Source organism: Heterodontus francisci, chromosome 2 (genome assembly GCF_036365525.1).
Source record: "Heterodontus francisci isolate sHetFra1 chromosome 2, sHetFra1.hap1, whole genome shotgun sequence".
NCBI lineage: Eukaryota > Metazoa > Chordata > Chondrichthyes > Heterodontiformes > Heterodontidae > Heterodontus > Heterodontus francisci.
In genome coordinates this window covers 145,349,884-145,376,234 of record NC_090372.1, presented here as the reverse complement: position 1 = coordinate 145,376,234, position 26,351 = coordinate 145,349,884, and the positions used below count along the sequence as shown (strand labels likewise).

The following is a 26,351-nucleotide window of genomic DNA, read 5'->3' as shown; positions in this document are numbered from 1 at the left end:
GCCAATCCTCGGATTGGGCCTGCAGCATTGAGAGCCCACCCATCATCCTTAATTGGATGGCGAGCTCGGAGGTGGCCAATTCGAAGGCCGCCTTCTGGAATATTGCACTGCAGGTCTTGCTGCTGGTAAGTGTGGGATCAGGACTGCCATTTGATCCTGACATTGGGGTCCCAAAGCCCGCAGGAAAATCCATCCTAATGTTTCAGGTCTATGGCCTTTCATCAGATCTCTGATAAAAGGTCACACACCCTGAAAATGTTAACTCTGTTTCTCTCTCCCCAGATGCTGACAGACCTGCTGAATGGAATTTTATGCTCTCCGCTGCAGCTGGTTTGGAGGCAGGGAGAGCATATAATCAGATAGAATGGGGGTGGGAGAATGTACCCCGCTACCTTCCTGCCTCCGCCAAAATTAAGTCCGGGGTGGGAAGGTCTGTGAAAGGCGTTCCTCCACCCCCTCCATAGCCAACTGAGGCCCTTAACTGGGCAATTAATGCCCCATTAAGGGCCTCATGCCGCTGCTGCTGTGGCTGCAATTAGCCGAGCAGGGGTGGTGTGATGGGGGAGCAGTTCCTGTCGCCACACAGGAGGCACGGCAAGAAAAACCATGCGGGCCACTTCCCAGCTCCGGGGGTTGCTGTGAGGTCCCTTATTAAAAAGCACATAGTGCCTGAACGAGGGATCCGGCATTGAGAAGAGGGGGCCCGCTGACAGCCACCCCCCTGCCCTTGCTACTGACACCCCTCCACACCCCTTCCCCGTGGCCTCCATCCTGTGAGACCCCACTCAGGCTGACCTGCCTGTGGCCTGGGAACTGCACCGCTCCTGGGCCTCGGTGAGTGCTCCACCAGCAGCAGCCACCGCTGGCAGCTCTCAGAAGGCGGGACTTCTGTCGCCGGAGTCCTTGATCCCATGGAAAGCCCACCGCTGTTCAATTAAATGCCTAATTGGCATTTGATTCGATGGGCCTCTCACAGAAGAGGCAACATGGGGTTCTTGGCAGTGCTTTTGCCAGACGTCGAGAAACCCGTCGCCCGGATAAAATCCTGGCTGCTGAGTATTTCCAGCATTTTCTGTTTTAATTTAGTCAGTGCACCTCTTTGTGAATAACACCCAGCTTATCTTTTTACAGTATTTACAGTTTGAGGATTAGCAAAGCATCTTGCTACCACAGTACAAAGTATTAGTAGACTACAGATTTGAAGTATTTTCATATATTTTTCTAATTGTTCCACAATATTCATCCAAAAGCTAGAGTAGAGTAAATCATGTGAATAAGCCATTATCTCACTCCATTCTTGATCTAACGCCTAGGTCAAGAGGCAATCTTTAAAAAAGAAATGCGCTCATTAAGTTGAGGGATGTCAGTATGTCAGTTCTCGGAAGTGAAACACATTCTTGCTTACATTATCCAGTATCAGCATCAACTTGTCCAGTACAGCCAGGGGGAGATAAAAGGTAAAACCCCTTGGCCGACCCTCAGAAAACCCCTTGCGCATGTTTCCATTTCCTACCACAGCAACTGCTAAGTAAATATATTAATTGATGCCAATTTATAGCCAGTTTCATGCCATGGTTGTGGATTCACTATTTTAATTATTTAATTGTATTCAATTAAGACTACGCAAACTCATTTCAAGAAGTAAGAGCTGACAGGCAGTGAGGAAACTTTCAATCCATCAGTCTGAACTGGATTTATACATAAATCTCAGAGATGGAGGGGCAGTGTTTCAATCCATTGCATCACTCAGAGTAGCCAATCTGTAACTATTTTCCAATATAGATCCAGCACACACACTTACAATGATAAAGCACTGCTTTTATAATATGTTTATAAGTTCCATACTTACCTCTCTCCCTGCTGATTGTATTGGCAGGACTCAGAGTTCTGTTGTGTGAATCGAATTGATCAACCTGTGGTCTCAAGGTCCTGTTCCACAGTGGAACTTTCGCACCATCAGGGAGTGAGGTAAGGATGGAGCTTCTAAGCTTTTATAAAAAAAAAATTAGATGGTGATTAACAGAAAGTGTGCTGAAGAAAGGGAAAGGAGAACAGAAGTTTTTATTAAAAAACAATGGTTCATTCAACAGCACAGGCCCTGTCATGCATTCTAAACCATGTAAAGCAAGATTGACGAAACTCATTTATATCCGTGAACATTTTTCCCAGTGGGATAGCTACATTTCTTTTGCTTACTGCAAGGTTATCTGGACTGGCTAATGTCATTGTGGACTGACTGGTTATCTGTCTGTTTTATTGTTATGTGGAAGCTTGACTTATAAGTGCATAACTGTTAAAATTTTACTTTGAACAACAATCACATTTTTTTCTAACTGTAAATGCATACTGAAATGTTACATGCTGGAAAAGTGGTGCCTCCTACTTTTCCTGTAGTACTTCTTGGTTTTGTTTTGGTCTAAATTCATACTTTGGGGGTTTTTTTGACTTTTTTTTTGCTTCACTTTTTTGCCTTTTTTCATTTTAAGTTCATATTAATTTTGTCATGATAGTTTCTTCACTGGTATTCAAATGTACTTGTAGAAGGATTTTAATTCCAGAATAAGAGGCAACAACATTTTGGACTCATTTTTAAAGACCAGAGAAGTTACAAGTTATTTACAAATCACAAATAAAGTGACATTGGTTTAGTGATATGTTTTCATTCCTGTGTTACTTTCAGTAAAAGATGAGGGATTTTGGCACCTTTCAGGACTGATGGTTCAGATCCACTACAACCTTATTTTAAACCTTCTTGTACCTTTTGCTGAGTCTGAATCTGACACTTCCCTTGCAATAAATTAAACTTGGTGTTAGGGATTAAAGCACATGCTCATGGATGGCCCTTTACTTCAAATCACCTCAGCTGCCTAGCTGTCACTTGAGAGAAACTCAATGGTGGTCCGTTAACATGTCTGGGGGCATCAGAAACCATTTCTCTCATTAAAACTACCACAGAAAGAGTGAAGTGTCAGCGTGAATTTGCAGTGTGTGTGTGTAATTATTTTTCAGAAGTATTTTTGAAGCAGGCCAGCTGTTAAATTATCTTGATGTCCAATCAGCACTGATTTTAATTGTGGCTCATGTAGGAAGGAAGCAGAGGACTATCTGTGAGCCAACATGTCTTTTGACAGTCATTATGAAAGAAGATATGATGGGAAATAATTAACAATTTCTGAAAAATTGTGGCAACTACAGTTCAATAACAAATTCTGCTTCCTTTTAAATCTTCCAAAGGATAATATAAAAAAATCTGTGATTAAGGTGATTAAATTTGAAGTGAAGAGGTCTCTTTTTATACCTGAGATTTTCCTTTACATGGTAAATAGATATTTTTACCAATTTCCATGTAAAGTCATATACTATAGCTACCAAAATCATTTTACCCAGACAGCATTATCAGAGGGGATGGAATGGAACTGCTGTAGTGGTAAGGATGTCAGAATATACGGTAACATGAATTTCTTTAACAAACTGGCACATATTGAATGTTTTTGGTGAATCAATTTTAATTTACTTTCTGAGACAAGCTAATTTCTTCATTAAGCACACGAAGGGCAAGAAATGAACAGGTTTTATCATCATAAATACAGTTTTGAAAGATTTCCCAACTCTTTGCCTTCCTGTCTGTAGTAACCTCGGGTGCAATTCTTAATTTTAAAACATGCTTTTTAGTGAGAAGAAATGCTTAAAGCAGCATGCTGCCGAATTCCATTGTATTTCATGAGTGCTGCACTTTCATTTAATAAAGAATAATTACTTAATCTGAAACGTGATAATTAACAAGGTATTGTACGTGTGACTGATCACGGCCATTAAAATGACTTTGAAGAATGTGTTTGATAAACATATTGCTTCTCATGCTATCATCATTCATTTATTCATAACCCTAGTTTTTACAGATACGCATGAAAACTTGGGTCCAGAATCCTGATATGGTATTAACAATCTATTTATATTATTTCAGAATTTATACCAGAATAGGTTTCTGGGTTTGGCAGCCATGGCGTCGCCTTCCAGAACCTCGCAGAATCGCCGTCGATGCAAAGATCCCCTCAGGTACAGCTACAACCCTGAGCAATTCCGCAACATGGCTGTCACCATGCCAAGAGCAAACAGTGACACAAACCTGGTGAATTCAGGCAGTCGCTCCACTTTGATGGTCAGCAGTTCCCGCTATATCATTGGCCAGTCTCAGGACCTCATCATCTGTTGGGACATCAAGGAGGAGGTAGATGCTGGGGATTGGATTGGAATGTATCTTGTAGGTAAGACTATTTCCAATCATTGATTATTTATCTAGATGATTAGTCTGTTAGTTATGTGCAGTCAATCACATCTATAGTTTATTTTAAATATTCTATACTTTCTTTTCATGCAAGTTCCCTAAATGCCTTACATTAACATGGTCACATCAAACAGATGACAAACTGACTTGAAAATAATAAAGCCCTTATTCCAAGCAAATGTTTGATGGGTTTCTGATTATTCATATAATGTGCAGACTTTATCTAAATATTATATGATATTGCATAATTCAAAAAAGATTGATGAGAATTGGTGAAAATGAAAGGCTCTTACTTAGAAACTGATGCCAGTAATTTCCACGCAGTTTCTCCCAATCACCTGCCATAACTTTAGTGGAAATCCTAAAACTATGGAGAAATGGTGGAAGCGTCCATTTACACAGTACCTCTGGACTTTCCATTGATCTTCTGCTAAATTTAAGGCAGGAGATCAGGGAACCCTTGCAGAAATGCTAATCCTGATTGTTTTTCCAGAGTTTATAATCCCATTGCCTTAGTCCACTATTTCATAGTATGAGGCTCACTCTTATTTTTGTAGGATCAGGTAGATCCTTTTCCTTTTCAATGATTAAATTTGTTTACTTGGCACCAGCCATATTTGGAGTGTCATCTACAACTAGAGCAGACCTTTTAACTTCCACATTAATGTGCCTCCATCACAAATTTGTTAGATTAAAGACTGATGACTGGTGGTTTTGGTCTTCTACAATGTTGCTGACAGTATTGCAATGGCTATGTTCTTAATTTTTCAAAGTAACGAACTGGAAAATTTCTGAATAATTGTGCTTATATAATGAATCGTGAGCTGAATTGAAATCTCCAATGGCCTGAATTGGGTAGGCTTACATCTACTTGCCCCTTCTGGAAAGATGTCATTGTCCAATCTCATCTGGATGGACTAACTTTTAATAAGCCTGCAGTTCTTAGTAATATAATGTTATATGTTCACCCACTGCCTGGTGAGCTGATGAGCAGTTTGTGCATGAGCTGGCAGGATCCAATATAGCTTAGATCATAGATGATTATCATGGTCAATATGAAGTCCCCTGCCACGCGGTGGCCTTGACTTTAGATTTTTTGAATCACTAGTTTTGAAGCCCTTTTAAACCTAGATGCCAAAGAAGCTCAAACTGTCATTCTCACCTCATCTTCAAAATTAGTCAATGCAAATTCACCAAAATCAAATCAAATGCCTCTGCACTTCTCTTGTGTTGTCATCTTCCTCGTTAAAAAAAATCTTGGTTCCTCAAAACTGTGGGCTGGATTTTGTTGATCTCCCAACATCGGGTTCCATGGCAAGGGTGGCTGGAAGATCGCAGAGGGGTCAACTCTGCAATTTCAGTGTATTGGGTAGGGAGAATGGGCCAAACGTTAATATTTAGTGTAGTTGGGGCGGGGGGAATGGAGGCAACTCTGCATTCTCTGAGCAGGGCTGGCAGCCCTTTGAAAATGGCTCCAGCACCTGTGCAGAGACAGCTAACGGTTGCTGAGGCCGTTGGGGTGGGGGAGGGGTGGTGGGTGGGTGGCCGCCGTACATATTTAAATGAGTGCCTTTTTTTTGCCTGTGGCCAGTAAAATCCAGCCCTATGACCCTGAAATTACGGCATGTAGAAATTAGTATGCCAGTGCTTGACAAAGCAGACAATGTGGTGGACTAAGGCAGTTAAGATAAATGTGTTAAATATTCACACAGTAGTCTTCACATGTAAAATTAATGATAATTAACAAATTCTAAAGTTATCATTGAGTGCTATTTGAATCATGGGGAATTTTAAGCAAAAAAGGGCAGATTTGGTTCGGGTTGTGGGGGGAGGTTAAAGTCTTAAAAATCAGAATCCCCATCCAAACCCTCCTGAACTCGCCAACATCTGGCTTTAACGGAGGTGGGAAGGTAGGCCAGCGACCAGCCCACTCCAAGGAGAATGGTGGATACTTTAAATTTGAAATAAAAATATTTAATTACCAGGGGGGATTTTCCTGACCCTGTGGAGGCGATCTTGGAGATGTGGGGCCCCGGAAATTGCAGAAAACCCCATTAGGACGGCTCGCAATGCTATCACACCTCCAGAGATGTACTGCCACCGGAATCGGCAACCCACTCGATGGAGGCAGGCAGGTAATCAAGGCAATTCAAGCCACACTTAAGAGCCATTTTCTCACAGTGAAGCAACTTTGCTGGCATTGCATTGGCTTCCTGCTGATTTCAGAGCCTGGCAATGCTTCAGAGGAGGCCTCCTGTCAAGGGTTCGAAGGGACAATGAAATCTGCTCTCCGTGCACCTGTGAGGGAGCCACAAGGCTGAAACGGCAATAGCCTCAGCCAAAATCATATTGTGTTCTCCCTGCACACTGATGACCTCAAAGGTTTTGCGCCTTTTTCAATTAAACCCTCTGGGCATCTCCATTTTGAGGTGCCTTCACACTTTCCATCAGTGAGACTGCCGGCTGGCCAATCCTGCAGGCCCTCTCAATGGGCCCCCTGCTTCCCTGTTCCACCCGCCGTCCTTAATTGGACAGCAAATGTGGAGGTAAAGGGTGCGGTGCTGTGAAGTGCACACTTGGGACCCACAAATGGTCTCAACGCTGGGGTCCCAACGCTGGCTGGAAAATGCACCCTCCCCACCCACCGACTTTACTGGTAAACCTTTTGAATCTTCTAAGTAGAACAGTCTCTTTTAAAGGTGAAGGCATGGGGATTTGTGGTCTTGAACTTGTTGAGTTGTTGTAGACTTCTGACAGTTAAGAAATTCAGACTGGAGGTGGTGGTCAATTTCAGTTCTCTACTGCACCAAGTTGAAGTGTAGAATTAGCAGCAGGGCTTCATCTTCTTGTTTAGTTGAATCTTTTCACAGCCCCTGGCTGGACTACTTCTGTGAGGTTGCTGTGATCTCTCCTCCCTCTTTCGCTCCAGAGGGTTACCTTTTAAGGTCACAATTCATCATATTAACATTTCTGGTACCTGACACATGGTCTTCTCCCCTGCTGTGACCACACCATGGATCAGGATGTGGAATCCATGGCTATCTATTAATATCTGGATGAGTATCATTCTGTTATGATGGGCTGGCTTTTAAGGAGCCCTTGATGCCTGCAGGGCTGGTCCTATCCTCCTGGCGGTGGTAAGGCACCATGGCGGCCTCCCCACTGCTATGCAACAGGACCATAATTTGAATATTTAAATCAATTAAAATAATTAATTTAAGTAAACTTGCGTTGTCTCCTGATGTCCCACTGTGACCTTTGGCCCAGCGGCCAGCACTCCCATGCCTTCGGATCCCCGTCCGGGGAAATAAGGTGTAACACTGCCCGGGGGTTGATGGAGGAGGTAAGTTTCTCAGTGTGGTGGGGGGACGGGGTCAAATTAATGTCATGAGTGTAGGGGATGGTGGGAAGTGTTGTGGTTTAGAGTTTGTGCAGTTTGTGGGGGGGGGTGGTGGTGCGTGGAGAAGGTCAGATTGTAAAAGTAAGTGTTTTGGGGGGAAGGGCAAATAATTAATGTAATTGTTATTGGAGGGTGGGAGAGGGGCAAAAGAGAAGTATTTATTCAATTTCATTACATCTTTCTTTAAATATTTAAATATGTTGGTAGGGCTGACAGCCCTTTAAAAATGGCGTTAGCGCCTGCACATAGGCAGCTGACACCATTACCGGGGACAGACAGCCCACGCGGAACTTCCCGCAATTGGCCGGAATATCGGCATGGGAGGGCTGTCGTGAAATGGTATGTTTAATATTCATTCATTAACATTTATTTAAATATGTAAATTATGTTTCCGTCGCCAAGTGATTGAGATGGGGGAGGCACCATGAGGCCTTGCCACCACTGGTAAAATGGGGCTGGGCCTTCTGAGCCTTCCCTGGGTCGAGGCCCATGGCTGGCCTCTCCCAGAAGTATTTTCCGGGCCCCCCGCCATGACCCCCGACATTGGGGGGGGCTGGTAGAATTCAGCCCGATGTATTTACTTCACACTTTCTTTGTCTCACAAGAAATCCATTCAATTCAGGAATGTCTCTTGATGGTTTCAAAATGGGTGTAATCGACACCTCTTAGTCTGGAATGTATCCTTTTGTCTTTTTGAGACAGTGAGACAATTTTTGAATACACAGGCCAGGTCATCTGACCTTCAGCATCCATCTTGCAGCACTTTATCCAGTTATTGTTAAAAGGAAAAGTCAATTTCAAAGAGTCTACATTGAATAGGAACATAGGGGCAGGAGTAGACCATTCATCCCATCGAACCAGTTCTGCCATTCAACTAGGTCATGGCTGATTATGTACCTCAACTCCCCTTGACGTCATTAGCATCCAGATATCTACCTATTTCTGTCTTGAATGTGCTCAACAATTGAGCTTCCACAGCTCTCTGTATCTCAAAAGCAGGAATATGATACGGCGTTACTGGGCATACCGTACACCTTTAGGCTTTCTGCAATATTGAGCCTTCGGGATCGCCCATTTAGGACAGAGATGAGGAGAAATTTTTTTCTCTCGGAGGGTTATTGAGTCTTTGGAACCCTCTTCCTCAAAAAGCAGTGGAAGCAGAGTCTTTGAATATTTTTAAGGCAGAGGTAGATAGATTCTTGATAAGCAAGGGCATGAAAGGGTATTGGGGGTAGGCGGGAATGTGGAATTGAGGTTACAATCAGATGAGCCATGATCTTGTTGAATGGCAGAGCAAGCTCGAGGGGCCGAGTGGCCTACTCCTTTTCCTAATTCACATGTTTGGTATCCATCATAAGCTTCCCTTTTTTGCCTTATCCTACCTTCTATGCTCCTTGACATCCTGGGCCTCTAGATTTGGGAGTCCCACCCTTTTACCTTGTGGGAACATATTTTCTTTGAAGCCTCATTATCTCCTCCCTGAATGCCTCCCATTGCTCTTACACTGATTTGCCTTCAGTAGCTATTTCCAGTCCACTGTTGCTAAATCACATGTATGCTTAATAAAGTTGGCTTTTGCCCAATTGAGAATTTTTAATTCTATCTTTGTCCATTTCCATAACTAGGTTAAATCTAACTGAATTATGATCACTACTACTAAATTGCTTTCCCACTGATACCCCTTCCACCTGCCCAGTTTCATTCCTTCGTGCTAAGTCCAGAATCGTCCCCTTTAGTTGGATTTGCTATGTACTGGCTAAAAAAAGTTCTCCTGAATGCATTTTAAGAATTCTGTGCTTTCTATATCTTTAACTGAAATTCCTTACTATTACCTTTTTTTGTGCTTCTCAGAAATTAGCTGACATATTTGCTCCTCTATTTTCCTCTGACTGTTTGTGGATCTATAGTGCACTCCCAGCAGTGTGATTACCCCTTTGCTATGCTTCAGTTCAACTCATGTGGTCTCATTTGATGATCCTTCTAGTATTTCATTCCTCTTTGCAGCTGTAATTGTTTCTTTAACCAATAATGCAAAGCCCCTCCATTTTTATTCCCTTCTCTAGCTTGTCTGAAAACCCTGAAACCAGGAATGTTGAGCTGTCCTTCTTTAGGCTGTTTCAGTTGTAGCTAGGGTATCATACTTCCAAGTGTTTGTCTGTGCCCTCAGCTCATTGTCTTATTTGCTAGACTTCTTGCATTGATATATATATACCATGAGGCACTGCCAAACTCCCGTGTAGTTTATTTTCTAGCCTTTGTTTCCTCTACCTTCTGCACTCGCATACTAATTTTCTGCCTTCCATTTCCAGTTTTTCTTCTGTCCCTCTGAATCTACGCTCAGGTTCCCACCCCCTTACCAAGCTAGTTTAAACCCTCCCTAACAGCACTAGAAAACCTCCCCATCTGTTTAGGTGCAACTGTCCAGCTTATTCAGGTCCCACCTCTCCCATAACTGGTACCAATATCCCAGGAATCTAAAGCCCTCCCTTCTGTACCACCTTTCTAGCCATACATTCATCTGCACTATCCTTCTACTTCTGTACTCACTAGTGCATGGCACTGGGAGTAATCCAGAGATTACTGCCTTCGAAGTCCTGCTTATTAATTTCTTTACCAGCTCCCTAAAATCTGCCTGAAGGATGCCATACCTCTTTCTACCAATGCCGTTGGTACCAATATGGACACAACCGCTGGCTGGTCACCCTTCCCCCTCAGAATGCTCTGCAGCTGCTGAGTAACATCCTTGATCCTGGCACCACGGAGGCAGCATACCATCCTGGATTCATGTCTGTGGCCACAGAAATGCTTGTCTTTCCCCTAACCATTAAATTCCCTAGCACTATCATTATTGCTTTTCTGATCTTTCTCCTCCCCCCTCCTCCATACAGCTGAGCCACCCATGATGCTGTGGACCTGGCTTAGGCTGCACTATCCAGAGGAACCAGAGCCCTCGTTAGTTTTCAGAACTGAATACCGGTTTTAGAGAGAGAGATGCACTCAGGACTCCTGCACTAGCTGCCTGGTCCCCCTTAATTGTCTGGTGGTCACCCATTCCCTCTCTGCCTGCACACTCTCAAGCTGCAAGGTGACCACCTCCTGAAATATGCTATCCATGTTGCTCTTGGTCTCACGGATGCACCATAGTGACACAAGCTGCTGCTCAAGCTCTGAAAACCAGAGCTCGAGCTTCTCCATCTGACAACATTTTCTGCACATGGTTGTCCAGGATGCAAGAAGTGTCCTGGAGTTCCTTGAGGCACAGGATGCACATTCAAGTGCAGGTGCCCTGCCAAGCCTGTATTTATTAGACTACTATTTAGGCTTACCAGTAATAAATGAAAGACTTAATTACTTGGCCTAATTTTAGGTTATAGATAAGATAATTCAAACAGTTACATGTAACCTACCCATGCCGCTCCTCCTTGTGGTGTGTCATGCTCACGCGAGGAACTGTTAATCAACTAAAGTGAACTGCAGCAATTATGAACTGTAAAAATGAACTGATGAACTAAACTCCAAAAAATGAACACACTTTTGCTGCAGAGAAGATGGGATAAAAGGTCAGGTGACCTCTCCTGTACTGCAGATATGCATAGTGACTGTTGGAGACTAAATATATCATCACGTCTGGACTAGTCCTCGGGAAGGCACAATAAGATGCTAAACAGCCCATTCAATTGTCATGCAGGCTCCCACCTGCCAAGAATGAGGCACATTGGTTTTGTCATATGAATATTGATTTTGAACTGTTGCTGGAGCAAGGAAATGACTTGTTGAACAGATCAGCTGTGGCTGGAAAAAACATTTGCATGCTAACAGACTGTGCTTGTGTAGACAAAGGACCATTCCCTGACACATTCAACCCACAATGGATGTTCATCACCGGACAGTGAGGGTCTGGGGAAATGCATTCCAGGGTCTGCTGGGGTAATGCAATCCACAGGGGTCAGGACTGGTTGGACCAGCTGGTTACATGACTAACTGGCTCTTCCAGGGGTTTTTGAACTAGCCACAGAGAGTTTGAACTCAGAGTGTCTGTTTGCTTCTGGACTGAAAAGACATCTCCTGGCTGGCTCGCCACAGCCTCTCCTGTCTGCTCCCATCTCTTTCTCACGGCACTCTAAATCCACTGAAGACACATGAATCCCAGAAGAGAAAAGTCTCCTACAGAGAATACTGGGCCCCAACGAAAAGCAAGATCTACCTACAATCAAGGACTCTACAGTGAGCTCAAAGATACGTAACAAAAACCCTCTTCAGAGGTTGCCTCAGACTTTTCCACTTTATTTCTTCAGCCCTGTTCTGTCTCTATCTGCATGTGTGTATCGTGTATGCATGCTAGCTTGGGCGCGTCGTGTATCCGTAGGCATTAACCGAATTAGAGTTTAAGTTTAATACATTTCAAATAAAAACAAGAAATGCTGGAAATACTCAGCAGGTCTGGCAGCATCTGTGGAGAGAGAAGCAGAGTTAACGTTTCAGGTCAGTGACCCTTCATCAGAACTAGCAAATATTGGAAATGTGAAAGGTTATAAGCAAGTAAAGCGGGGGTGGGGCAAGAGATAACAAAGGAGCAGGTGTGAATAGGACAAGGTCACAGAATAGCTGACTCCAGACTCAAAGCCAAGATAATAGGTGAGACATTACACCGCTTTATCAAGATAAGCCGTATTCAAACCCCATTGTGTAACAATGGCCACACATTCAAAGACATTGTATGAACACACTGGGGAGAACATCTATTGTCACCTGACCGAAACCAAGCCTGATAAGGTTTTTTGCTTTAAAAAAGAGCTCTGTGAAAGACAGAGACAGAAAGCCAGCCAGCCAGGAAAGCTGAGAGATCCATTCCAGCCAAGATGAAGATCCTGCCTGTAACATTTTTAAACTACAGAGGCAGAGACTATAAGGTGACCTTAAAAACTCCCCTGCTGCGAAATTATACAAAGATTCTCACCATTGACTTTGACTGAATCTTAACCAGAAGAATCTTCAATACTTCAGATTCAAGAAAAGGAACACCAGGCCTGCACCGCTGTTAAAAACATTTCTCCCAGAAAACCAAAAAGTTTCAAAGTGAACTCTTTTACAACAATCAGACTTAAATGCATGCTATCATCTAATCGCTGTCACTTCTTGCGTGTGAGCATATGTGTACATGTGAGTGCGTGAGGTTGCAAATATTTTTCGGGTATTGTTTAATAAATAATTTACCTTTTAATCCTGCGAGAAAACCTGTTATTTGTTTGTTTATTTGACCACAAAAAACCCAGGGACTAAAACAATATTTAAAAAATACACTGCCTACAGTCAATTGAGAGGTGAAAAGAGGAAGTCATCCACACCATCTTCCCACCACCACCCTCTGTGCCCTCCCCCCTCCCATCCATAACAGGGGTGATGTCTCCCTCCTCCTGTGACGTCACTTTTTCAAATTCCCTCGGTGTTTGATTTTTGTGCTCTGCCAATTCTGCCTCCTCTGCTCTGTTTAAATCTCAAGCCTCTCTCTTGGTGCTCTGTGCTCTGTCCTATTGCTTCTTAGCCTTGAAGTGCTGAACATTTCACTCATTTGGAACTAGTTTCTAGATAAAATGGTCCTGCACTCTATGGCCAAAAGAAAATTATGCACAGTTGAAAGCTGGTTCATAGTATATAATAAAATGAATGTCAATTACAATTTGGGTACTGGTTTCCACTGAAATGATTCTTGTTCTGAGAGGTGAAGTCTTAGATACTATATTTTATTTAGAACTTTTACATCAGTGTTTGTAAGTAATGTACTGCAAATGGATTAAAGCAGCATGTTACTCTGAATAAATGGAGACAGTTTAAAGCAATATGCCAAGGAGGTCATTATAAAATTACTTGGGCATTCATACAGAGTCATGTGTAGAAAATTATGGTTAAAGTCTGTATGAATTTATTTGTGTCAGAATTATGCACAACAACCACCAAATAAGCCATTAAAATTAAAATGTTGTAGTTTTATTTATTACCCTGTGAGTACTCAATAATGTTGTCATAAAAACATATGTAACATAGTCATGAGGTAGAAAATTCTCCAATCTATCTTCATAGCTGAAATTCCTCATCCCTGGAACCATTCTTGTGAATCTCTTCTGTACTCTCTCCAATGCCCTCACCAACCCTCTCTGTTGCCTCCTCAAAAAACTCCAGCAAGTTAGTTAAACATGATTTTTCCATAAGAAATCCATGCTCGCTTTCCCTAATTAACCCGCATTTCTCCATGTGACGATTAATTTTGTCCCGTATTATTCATTTAAGATAGAGGTGAGGAGAATTTTTTTTCTCTCAGAGGGTTGTGAGTCTGTGGAACTCTTTTCCTCGGATGGCGGTGGAGGCTGGGTTATTGAATGTTTTTAAGGCAGAGGTAGACAGATTCTTGAGCAACTAGGGAGTCAAAGGGTATCGGTGGTAGACAGGAAAGTGGAGTTGAGTCCACAAACAGATCAGCCATGATCTTATGGAATGGTGGAGTAGGCTTGAGGGGCTGAATGGCTTACTCCTCCTGCTAGTTCTTTTGTTCATATGTACTCTAACTTGTTTTATGTTATGTCATTGATATTATTCATGGAAAAATGCAGCTCAAAAATGTTCATAGTTATAGCCAAGACATTAAATAATAAAAGCACGTATGAAACATTCATAACTCACAGCCGTTACCTCTTCAATTGTTTTACGGTCAAGAATTTTGGCATCATCAAATGAAAATAGATGGATATTCTGCTTAACTATGAAACCAATATTTTACTGATGGAATGTTATGGTCAAATCTCTTCAAGCAGCTGTGAGCTCAGTACTGCAGTGTTTAATGGACACTGCCATACCTATTTGTGGAAAGGCTGGACGATTAAGAGCATGATTCAATCATGCCTTAAAGGCATTGCATTTATTGACTATAAAACCCTGCAAGATGAAAAATCCCTGACACCTAATGCACCATGGTGGTGAGCAACAATTGGGTAAATTTCAGTTTTGATAGGTGTGCAATATTGGCAGTAGTGGTAGATAATGGGCAGGTGATCTGTTACCACCCATGTTGTGACCTGCCAAACTTGAATACTCCCTTCACTGTTGAAATTACTCCAAATAGTTTCTTCTTTCTTTCCCTCAATTTTCCACTATTAAATATAGTGACTTTTTAAATTCTTTCATTGAATGTGGGCTTCGCAGACAAGGCCAGCATTTGTTGCCCATCCCTAATTTCCCTTGAGAAGGTGGTGGTGAGCTGCCTTCTTGAACCGCTACAGTCCCTTTGGTGCGGGTACAGCTATGGTACTGTTGGGGAGGGAGTTCCAGGATTTTGATCCAGCGACAGTCAAGGAACAGCAACATATTTTGAAGTCAGAATGGTGAGTGGCTTTGTGGTGTTCCCATGCGTCTTCTGCCTTTGTCCTTCTAGGTGGAAGAGGTGGTGGGTTTGGAAGGTGCTGTCGAAGGAGGCGTGGTGAGTTGCTGCAGTGCATCTTGTATATGGTACACACTGCTGCCACTGCACATTGGTGATGGAGGGAGTGAATGTTTAAGGTGGTGGATGCAGTGCCAGTTAAGCAGGCTGCTTTGTCCTGGATGATGTCGAGCTTCTTGAGTGTTGCTAGAGCTGCACTCATCCGGGCAAGTGGAGAGTAGACCTTGTGCCTTGTAGGTGGTGGCAGGCTTTGGGGAGTTGGGAGGTAGGTTACTCGCTGCAGAATTCCCAAACTCTGACATACTTTTGTAGTGACAATATTTAGGTGGCTGCTCCAGTTCAGTTTCTGGGCAATGGCAACCCCAGGATGTTGATAGTCAGGGATTCAGCAATGGTAATGCTATTGAATGTCAAGGGGGAATGGTTAGGTTCTCATTTCTGACCTTATAATGGAGGGAAGGTCATTGATAAAGCAGCTGGAGATGGTTGGGCCTAGGACACTACCCTGAGCAACTCCTGCAGCAATGTCCTGGGGCTGAGATGATTGGCCTCCAACAACCACAGCCATTTTCCTTTGTGCTAGGTATGATTCCAACCAGTGGAGAGTTTTTCCCCAATTCCCCTTGACTTCAATTTGGCTAGGGCTCCTTGATGCCACACTCGGTCAAATGCTTCTTTGATATCATGGGCAACCACTCTTACCTCACCTCTTGAGTTCAGCTCTTTTGTCTACATTTGGACCAAGGCTGTAATGAGGTCAGGAGCTGAGTGGCTCTGGCGGAATACAAACTGAGCGTCAGTGAGCAGGTTAAATGATGCTTGATAGCGCTGTCGACGACACCTTCCATCACTTTGCTGATGATCAAGAGTAAACTGATGGGGGTGGGGTGGGGGGGGGGGGGGGGGTGGTGGGGGGTGGTTGCGCGCAATTGGCCAGATTTGATTTTGTCCTGCTTTTTGTGGACAGGACATACCTGGGCAATTTTCCACATTCTCAAGTAGATGCCAGTGTTGTAGCTGTACTGGAACAGCTTGGCTAGGGGTGTGGCAGGTTCTGCAGCACAAGTCTTCAGTACTATAGCTGGGTTGTTATCATGACCCATAGCCTTTACAGTATCCAATGCCTTCAGCCATTTCTTGATATCACATGGAGTGAATCGAATTGGCTGAAGACTGGCATCGGTGATGATGGAGACCTCAGGAGGAGGCTGAATGGATCATCCACTCGGCACTTCTGGCTGAAGATGGTTGCAAATATTTCAGCCTTGTCTTTTGCACTGACATGCTGGGCTCCTCCATCATTATCGATGGGGATACTTGTGGAACCTCCTCCTCCTGTTAGTTGTTTAATTGTCCACCATCATTCACAACTGAATGTGGCAGGACTGCAGAGCTTTGATCTGATCCGTTAGTTGTGGGATTGCTTAGCTCTGTTTATTGTATGCTGCTTCCGCTGTTTGGCATTCAAGTAGCCCTATGTTGTAGCTTCACTAGGTTGACACCTCATTTTTAGGTATGCTAGGTGCTGTTCTTGACATGCTCTCCAGTGGAGGATGTGCCGGGCCATGAGGTGTAGATTATGGTGGAATACAATTCTGCTGCTGCTGGTCCACAGTGCCTCCTGGATGCCCAGTTTTGAGCTGCCAGGTCTGTTCTGAAGCTATCCCATTTAGTACAGTGGTAGAGCCACACAACACGGTGGACGGTATTCTCAGCGTGAAGATGGGACATTGTTTCCACAAGGACTGTGCAGTTATCACTCTTACCAATACTGGCATGGACAGATGCATCTGTGACAGGTAGATTGGTGAGGACAAGGTCTAGTGGGTTTCTCCCTCTTGGTGATTCCCTCCCCACCTGCTGCAGGCCCAATCTGCCAGATATGACCTTCAGGATTCGGCCAGAAGAGGTGCTACCGAGCCAATCTTGGTGATGGACATTGAAGTCCCCCACCAAGAGTATATTCTGTTCCCTTACCACCCTCAGTATTTCTTCCAAGTGGTGTTCAACATGGAGGAGTACTGATTCATCAGCTGAGGGAGGGGGGTAGGTGGTAATCAGCAGGAAGTTTCCTTGCCCATGTTTGACCTGATGCCATGGGACTTCATGGGGTTCGGAGTCAATGTTGAGGACTCCCATGGCAACTCCGTCCGGACTGTATACCACTGTCCTGCCGGTGGGACAGGACATACCCAGGAATGGTGATGGTGGTGTCTGGGACATTGGATGTAAGGTATAGTTTCTGTGACTACGATGATGTCAGGCTGTTGCTTGACTCGACTTTGGAACAGCTTTCCTAATTTTGGCACAAGTCCCCAGATATTAGTAAGGAGGGCGTTGCAGGGTCAACAAGGCTGAGTTTACTGTTGTCGTTTCCAGTGCTTAGGTTGATACCGGGTGTATTGGAAATTTTGTGTAGCAGTTTTGTACATGGAATGGCTTGCTTGGCCATTTCAGAGGGTATTTAAGAGTCAACCACATTGCTGTGGGTCTGGAATCACAAAGGGGCATTAGTGAACCAGATGGGTATTTATGACAATTTCATGGTCACCATTACTGAGACTAGATTTTTTTAAATTAATTGAATTAATTAATTAATTGAATTTAAATTTCACCAGTTGCCATGATGGGATTTGAACCCTTGTCTCCAGAGTATTATTCTGGGCCTCTGGATTACTGGTCCAGTGCATTGCCAGTATGCCACCGTCTCCCCCAATTGTTGAGTACAAATATTCCTCTATTACTTTGCCCGTGAGGTCATTCCACTTGAGTCTGTCCAAGGTATTTGATTTTCGGGATGTAAATACCTGTCCTGACGCTTCCTGCTCCCATTGCCCACACAGTGTGAATGTCTGAGAAGGGATCACAAGATAAGAATCAGGGACAAGAACTTGGTAAATTTTCTTCTTCCTGTGCCCATGGTGCTCAGGTCAATTGTTGCTCCTGCATTGATGCCCCTGCAGAGGTTCAATGATTAGCTGGTGGAAGATTAGCAGAAACCCTGAACAGACATGCAAATGAGTTTCCTCTAAAGTTACGGAGGCCAATTGGAAGAACCAGCAAGGAACTCTCCAGCACAGGACTTGAACCTGCGGCTGTTCTGAACTCCTGTGGGTTAGTATGAGACTGAAACTTACCAACTCACAGAATCAGAGAGCACAGAAAGAGGCAATTTGCCCATTGTGCCTGTCTTGGCTCTTTGAAAGAGCTGTCCAATTCGTCCCACGACCCTGCCCTATCTCCATAGCACTGTGAATTTTCAAGAATTTATCCAATTCCCTTTTAAAAGTTGTTATTGAAACTGCTTCCACCAACCTTTCAGGCATTGCATTCCAGATCATAACATTCTGCATGAAAGAAAATTTGCTTCTCACCTTTGGTCCTTTTGCCAATTACTTGAGTCATCAAAGGAAGGAAATCCCTCCTTTATAGACTATTGGCTTTTCTTAGCTGCTAAAAGTGAGGAATTTTGAAGTGAGTTGTTCCCCTATTGATGGCCTGGCTCAAATCAGTTCACTCGAAACATACAGAAAATGAAATTGAGAGTCTTCTATGTGTTAACTAGACTCATTTGATATCACTCTTACCTCTGAGTTAGAAGGTTGTGACTTCAAGCCGCATACCAGGAATTAAACTCAGCTGTGAGGTTAACTGCATTGTGCAGTACTGTGGGAGTGCTGCATTGTCAGAGGTGATATCCTTTTACATAGCATCTTAAGACAAGGCCTTGATTTATTTACAGCTGGTTGTTAAAGAGCACATGGCAATATTTCAGTAAGAGCAGGGAGCTCCATTGAGCTAGTGTTCTATACTCAACCAGTAACAGCAAGATAGCTAATTAATTAACTGATGTTGCTGGTATAAAATGGCTGCCATATTTGCCTACATAACTGACCAGGACAAATAATGATGTTTATGTGACATTTTTCACCTGATTTTTTTTTGCAGTGCACTTCCACAAAAGTACATAAGTAGTGGGTCAGTTTGACTTTCTGCAATGATGTAACGGGTGCTAGTGAGATTGCATCTCTCCTGATTTTCATTTCTATTGGATTCAGTGGAAATAGAAATCGGGAGAGATGTAAAAGGGCTCTTGACTCATTATCACCAATTTTGCACCATCACTTAAGGTCAAGATCTACTCCAACTTGGGTCAAAGTTTAAAATATTTTAATGACACGGAAAAGCAATATATAACTGCAGGTATTTATCTTGGTCCACTACTTCTCCCTTGCCTTCTGAGCCATTTCCCTGCACGTGTAATCTTCCGTTCCCACTGACCAGCAGCCTTCACTTCAGCAGTGTGTCTTCCCTTTAATAGGGAATCTGCTTTTGTTACGACCAGGTGAGAAAGAGGTCTAGGGTTCCCTTTCAGCCTTCACCTGGCCTTACTGTTACAGGGTTTATTTTTAAACACACTGTTTTTAGCTCCCCCTTGGTGAATCCTTGTTCACTGCTTTCCAATTATAAGGCAAAGAAACGAGCACAAACAGGCTATCTTAGGTTTAAAGAAGAAAGGTGAAATTTTATTAAACTTAAACTCTAATTCGGTTGACGCCTACAGATACACGAAGCGCCCACGCTAGCATGCATACACGATACACACATGCGAATAGAGACAGAAAAGAAATAAAGTGGAAAGGTTTGAGGCAATATCTGAAGAGTTTTTGTTACAGGTCTTCGAGCTCACTTTAGAGTCCTGGTTTGTAGGTAGATCTTGCTTTTAGTTGGGGCCCAGTATTATTCTTAAACCTTGTTCACTGTAGGAAACTTTTCTCTCTTGGGGTTCTGTGTCTTCAGTTGGTTTTTGGAGTTCCGTGAGAGATGGGAGCAGACAGGAGAGGTTTTTTCAATCCAGGAACAAACAGCTTTCTGCCAGTTCAAACTCTGTCTCTACAATTTAAAACTTCCTAAGTAGGCTAGTAGGGTAGGGTAGGTGGTGAAATTAATGTGCCTCATTCTTGGCAGGTCGGGGCCTGCATGACAGCCTTTAAGAAGGGAAGGCTGGCTGCATCACGTGGTTTCCAAATAACACTGCCTGGCCACCCCACTGAGCGCAGAAGCCGCATTTAGGAGAGGAGAGTGAATTGCAGCCCCCCGTGCCCGAATAACGGGCTATCCAATTTCTAGCGCAAACTGTTGGAAATATTAACATCTGAAAGAGGAAAGATAGGATGAAAGCATTCCAACTTTCCTGGAAGCGTCAACTCGATCACTGGGGTTGAGTTGTACTGGCAGTGGTCACTCAACTGACTCTTACTCATGTGTAGGCACTGATGGAGTGCAACAGGCTATGTGACTGTAGTGGACATCCAGACAAGCCCAATCCTTCATCCACATTGCAAGGCCTACTATAAAGTGTTCACGAGCAGGATCACAAACTGATTTCTCTTCCCTAATACACGGACACTAAGATCACTCACCAACTGAGATCTTAGTACCAACTTGAGATGAAACCTTCCCACTCTTTAGGGCTTAATGATGGAGAGTTTTATTTGGCTGCTATTTTAAAATGAACTCTTATTCATGTAGCTTCTCATCACATCTTTAGCACACTCGAAAGTGCTTTGCAACCAATGGATTAATTTTGAAACATGGCAACAGGAGTAGGCCATTTAGCCCCTCAAACCTGTTCTGCCATTCAATGAGATCATGGTTGAGCTGCAACCTAACTCCATATACCCACCACCAACTAGCAGGAAAGATATAGAGGAGCAAATTTGCAGTGAAATTACAGAGAGGTGCGTGCAAAAACTGTAGAGCAGTGATAATGCGGGACTTATTATTCTAATATGAACAGGGATGGTAATAGTGTATAGCGCAAAGAGGGGCAAGAAGTGTGACTAGGAGAATTTTTATGATCACTATGTTTCTGGCCCCATGAGGAGGGAGGCATTGCTGGATCTGGTTCTGGAGAATGAGGTGGATCAAGTATCAGTAGGGAAACATTTAGGGAACAATGATCATAGTTCCATAACATTTAGGTTAGCAATGAAAAAGGACATGGAGCAATCTACCCGACAAATACTTAATTGGAAGAGGGCTAATTTCAGTGGGGTGAGAACAGATCTGGCCCAGGTAAATTAGAATGAAAGATTGGCAGGCAAAACTGTAACAGAACAACAGGCTGCCTTTGTGTTAGCTGTGGCACAGTGAGCAGCACTCTTGGTGGGTTCAAGCCCCACTCCAGGATCTGAGCATACAAGTCAAGGCTGACACCCCAGTGCAGTACTGAGGGAATGCTGCAGTGCCAGAGGTGCAGTCTTTTGGATGAGATGTTAAATCAAGGTCTCGTCTGCCTTCTCAGGTGAACATCAAAGATCCCAGGGCATTATTTTGAAGAAGAGCAGGGGAGTTCTCCCTGGTGTCCTCAGCAATATTTATCCTTCAATCAACATCAAAGAAACAGATTACCTGATCATTCTCACATTGCTGTTTGGGGGAGCTTTCTGTGTGCAAATTAGCTGCCACATTTCCTACAACTATGACTACTCTTCAAAAGTACCTCATTGGCTGTAAAGTGCTTTGAGATGTCTGGTGGTTATGAAAAGCACAATATAAATGCTATTCTTCCTTTCTTTAAAGATGAGATGGTTCAGGTACAGTCGAGGTATATTCCCACAAGGGCGAAAGATAGGGCAAACAAAGCCAGAGATCCCTAGATGGCAAAAGAGATACAGAATAAGATGAAGCAGGAAAAGGGGACATATGACAGATGTCAGATTGAAAATACAAGTGAGAACCAGGTTGAATCTAAAAAGCTCAGGGAGGAAGCGAAAAAAGAAATAAGAGAAGCAAAGAGAGGGCATGAGAAGAGACTGGCAGCTAACATAAAAGAGAATTCAAACATCTTCTATAAACATATAAATAGTAAAAGGATAGCAGAAGGAAGGGTGGGCCTGATTAGGGATCAAAAACGTGATCTACACATGGAGACTGAGGTACTAAATGAATATTTCGCATTTGTCTTTGCCAAAGAAGAAGATGCTGCCAATATCATAGTGAAAAAGGAGGTAGTTGAGATACTGGATGGGCTGAAAAATGATAAAGAGGAGGCATTAGAAAGGCTGGCTGCACTTAAAGTTGATAAGTTACCAGGACCGGATGGGATGCATCCAAAGATCCTGAAGGAAGCAAGGGAGGAAATTGCAGATGCATTAGCCATAATCTTCCAAGCCTCCTTAGATACAGGAGTGATGCCTGAGGACTGGAGAGTTGTGAATGTTTGGCCTCAACTGGAGATTTGTGTCCAATTCAGGGCACTGCACTTTAGGAAGGATGTGAAGGCATGAGAGTGTGCGCAGAAAAGATTTACGAGAATAGTTCCAGGGATTAGGGACTTCAGTTATGTGGATAGACTGGAGAAGCTGGGGTTGTTCTCCTTAGAGAGGAGATTTGATAGGGGTTCTCTGTATCTACCTTATTGAATTCTTTTAACATTTTAAACACCTCGGTCCAATCACCCCTCAATCTTCCATATTCTAGGGAGTACATTCAAACCTGTCCTCATAATTTAACCCTCTAAGCTCTGGTATCATTCTGGTGAATCTGTCCTGCACCCCCTCCAAGGTCATTATATCCTTACTGAGGTACAGTGTCCAAAACTGAACACAGTAGTCCAGATGGGGTCTACCAAAGGCTCTGTACAACTGCAACATAACTTCCTCCCCTTTGTAATCCAGCCTCCTTGAGATAAAGGCCAACACTCCAATAGCCTTTTTGATTGCTTTTTGCACCTGTTTATGAAATTTAAATGATTTGTGTATTTAGACTCCCAAATTTTGTTGCTCCAAGACAGTTCCTAGTTTCTCATCATTTAGAAAATACTCTGACTTATTTTTCTTGGGTTCAAAGTGGATGAGCTCATGTTTGTCCACACTGAACTCCCTTTACCATAGTTATGCCCACTCACTTAGTCTATGACGCTTTGCAGCTTCCTGCTCCCATCTGCACTATTTATTGTGCCTCCTAATTTAATGTCATCATGGATATACAAATGTCTATTCCTTATTCCAATCATTAATAAATATGGCAAATAGTTAGGCCTCCAGGACAGATCCTTGGGGAACACCACTTTTGTCATCCTGCCAATCTGATCACATATCCTTTTACCCAACTCTGTCTCCTACCTATAATTTGCAATACCATCATTCCTTGAAATGAATACTAAAGCGAAGGTTCTGCTCATTCAATGAGTCAGTTCTACTGCATCTGGTCCTGCCCACCAAAAAAATGTGGAGGGATGAAAACATGGCATACTTCCGCTGGAGCAGGGCCTCTGGCCACTTTTGGCATTTGACTGCTGCAATATCGTCCACATATTGGAAAGTTTTTCGCAGTTTTCATAGGGGCCTATGAATGGGAGAACAGAATGTTGCCTGTTTTGGGCACAAGGTTGTTGAAGTTTGCACATCAGGGTACGAGTCCCTTTTAAAGGCTTATAGCCATTCCATATTTAACATTGTTCCAACAATTTATCCCAAAGATTGTTGATTTGCTGTGAAAAGAAATACTTTCTGGCATCTATCTGAGCTTTATATTTATTAATTTAAAGTTGATGTCACATTGTCTTTCCATTCCCTATCTACAACAACATATAGCACCCTTAATTTGGTAAAAAGTCTAAAGGCACTTCACAGGAGCATTATCAAACAAAATTTGACACTTAGCCACATAAGATATTAGGTCAGATGTCCAAAAGCTTAGTCAATCAGGTAGGTCTAAGGAGCATCTTAAAGGAGGAAAAAGAGGTAAAGAGGATTTAGGGAGGGAATTCCAGAGTTTAGGGCCTAACCAGCTGAAGGCATGGCCACCAATGGTGAATTGATTAAAATCAGAGATGCCCAAGAGGGCAGATTTGGAGGAATGCAGAGATCGTGGAGGGTTTTAGAACTGGAGGAAGTTACAGGGCTAGGGAGGGATGAGGCCATGGAGGGATCTGTAAACAAGGATGAGAATTTTAAAATCAAGAATTTGCCAGACTGGCATCCAATGTAGGTCAGTGAGCATAAGAGTAATGGATGAATGTAACTTGGTGCCAGTTTGGATATGGGCAGTAGAGCTTTGGATAAGCTCAAGTTTATGAAGAGTGGAAGATAGGAGGCTGGATGGGAGTGCATTGGAATAGTCAAGTCCAGAGATGAGAAAGGCATGGCTGAGGATGTCATCAGCAGACGAGCTGAGGCAGAAGTAGAGTCAGGCAATGTTACAGGATTGGAAATAGATACAGTGGGTATGGAGCGAATATGTAGTTGCACCTAGAAGGACAAGGGCAGCAGACATGTGGGAATGTCACCATCTGCAAGTTTCCGTTCAAGTCACACACCATCCTGACTTGGAAATATATTGCAGTTCCTTCACTGTCGCAGGATCAAAATCCTGGAACACCCTCCCTACCTACACCAGATGGAGTGCAGCAGTTCAAGAAGGCATCTCACCACCACTTTCTCAAGGGCAATTAGGGATGGGCAACAAATGCTGGCATCACCAGCGGCGCCTACGTTCCATGAAAATGAATAATGAAAAAGCTCATCTTAGAGTCAAGAACAACATCAAGGTTGTGAACAGTCTGGTCCAGCTTCAGATAGCTGTCAGGGAGAGGGTTGGAGTTGGTGGCTAGGAAATGAAGTTTGTTACGGGGACTGAAGAAAATGGCTTTGATCTTCCCAATATTTAGTTGGAGGAAATTTCTGCTCTTCCGGTACTGGATGTCGGACAAGCAGTCTGACAAATCAGGGACAGTGGAAGGGTGAGAGAGGCGATGGTGAGGTAGAGCTGGGTATCATTAGCAAACGTCTGAAAACTAATGGTGTGCTTTCAGATGATGTCACTGAGGAGCAGCTTGTAGATGAGAAATAGGAGGGGACCGAGGATAGATCCTTGGGGGACACCAGAGATCACAGTACAAGAGCGGGAAGTGAAGCCATTACAGGTGATTCTCTGGCTACGATTACATAGCTAAGAATGGAACCAGCTGAGGGCAGCCCCACCCAGCTAGACGACAGAGGATAGTATAGTCAACCACATCAAAGGCTGTAGACAGGTCAAGAAGGATGAGGAGGGATAGTTTACCTTTGTCACAGTTACATAGGATGCCATTTGTGACTTTGATTAACTCTTTGTCAGTACTGTGGCAGGGGCGGAAACCTGATTGAAAGGATTCAAACATGGTGTTATGGGAGAGTTGGCAAGGATTTGGAAGGTGACAACATGTTCAAGGACTTTGGAGAGGAAAGTGGGGTTGGAGATGGGGCGGTAGTTTACAAGGGCAGAGAAATCAAGGGTGGCTTTTTTGAGGAGACCAATGATGGCAGATTTGATGGCAGATCTGAAGGAGAGAGGGCAATACTTGAGCAGAAGGAACTGTTAATAATATCAGTTAACATGGGGGCCAGGAAGGGAATTAGGTCATCACCAGTTTAGTAGGAATAGGGTCGAGTGGCCAGGAGGTGGGTCTCATGGAAAAGATGAGCTCAGAAAGGGCATGAGGGGAGATAGGAATTTGGGAAAGATGTGAGTTCAGAGCTAGGGCGGGGATCCTTAGGGAAAGTTTGATACAGGGGGTTAGGGGAAGGGAGGGAAGTGGCAGAGGCAGGTGAATGGGTAGTCTCAATCTTAGTGACAAAGAAGTCCATAAATTCCTAATACTTATATACTTATAGCGTTCCGGACGACTACATCTGCAGGAAGTGTACCCAGTTGCAGCTCCTCATAGACTGCATGGATCTGTTGGAGCGGCAACTGGATGCACTTAGGAGCATGCAGGTGGCAGAAAGCATCATAGACAGGAGTTTTAGAGAAGTGGTTACACCCAAGGTGCAGGCAGATAGATGGGTGACCGCTAGAAGGGGCAGGCAGTCAGTGCAGGAATCCCCTGTGGCTATCCCCCTCTCTAACAAGTATACCATTTTGGATACTGTTGGGGGGATGGCCAATCAGGGGAAAACAGCAGCAGCCAGAGCAGTGGCACCACGGCTGGCACTGTTGTTCAGCAGGGAGGGACAAAACGCAGAAGAGCAATAGTTATAGGGGACTCTATAGTCAGGGGCACAGATAGGCGCTTCTGTGGACGTGAAAGAGACTCCAGGATGGTATGTTGCCTCCCTGGTGCCAGGGTCAAGGATGTCTCTGAACGGACAGGGGGCATTCTGAAGGGGGAAGGTGAACAGCCAGCGGTTGTAGTACACATCTGTACCAATGACATAGGGAGGAAGAGTGACGAGGTCCTGCAGGGGGAG

At 43.6% G+C, this 26,351-nt stretch overlaps 1 protein-coding gene across 2 annotated transcripts in view; it reads left to right on the top strand.

Moving 5' to 3' along the window:
* Positions 1–26,351, top strand: part of LOC137347289 (E3 ubiquitin-protein ligase HECW1-like) — a 630,030-nt gene that overhangs the window by 130,884 nt on the left and 472,795 nt on the right. For both annotated transcript variants that reach the window (XM_068011682.1, XM_068011674.1), the window contains exon 2: positions 3,965–4,265. In XM_068011682.1, coding sequence (XP_067867783.1) covers positions 3,965–4,265 — 301 coding nt within the window. The remainder of the gene's footprint in view (positions 1–3,964; positions 4,266–26,351) is intronic.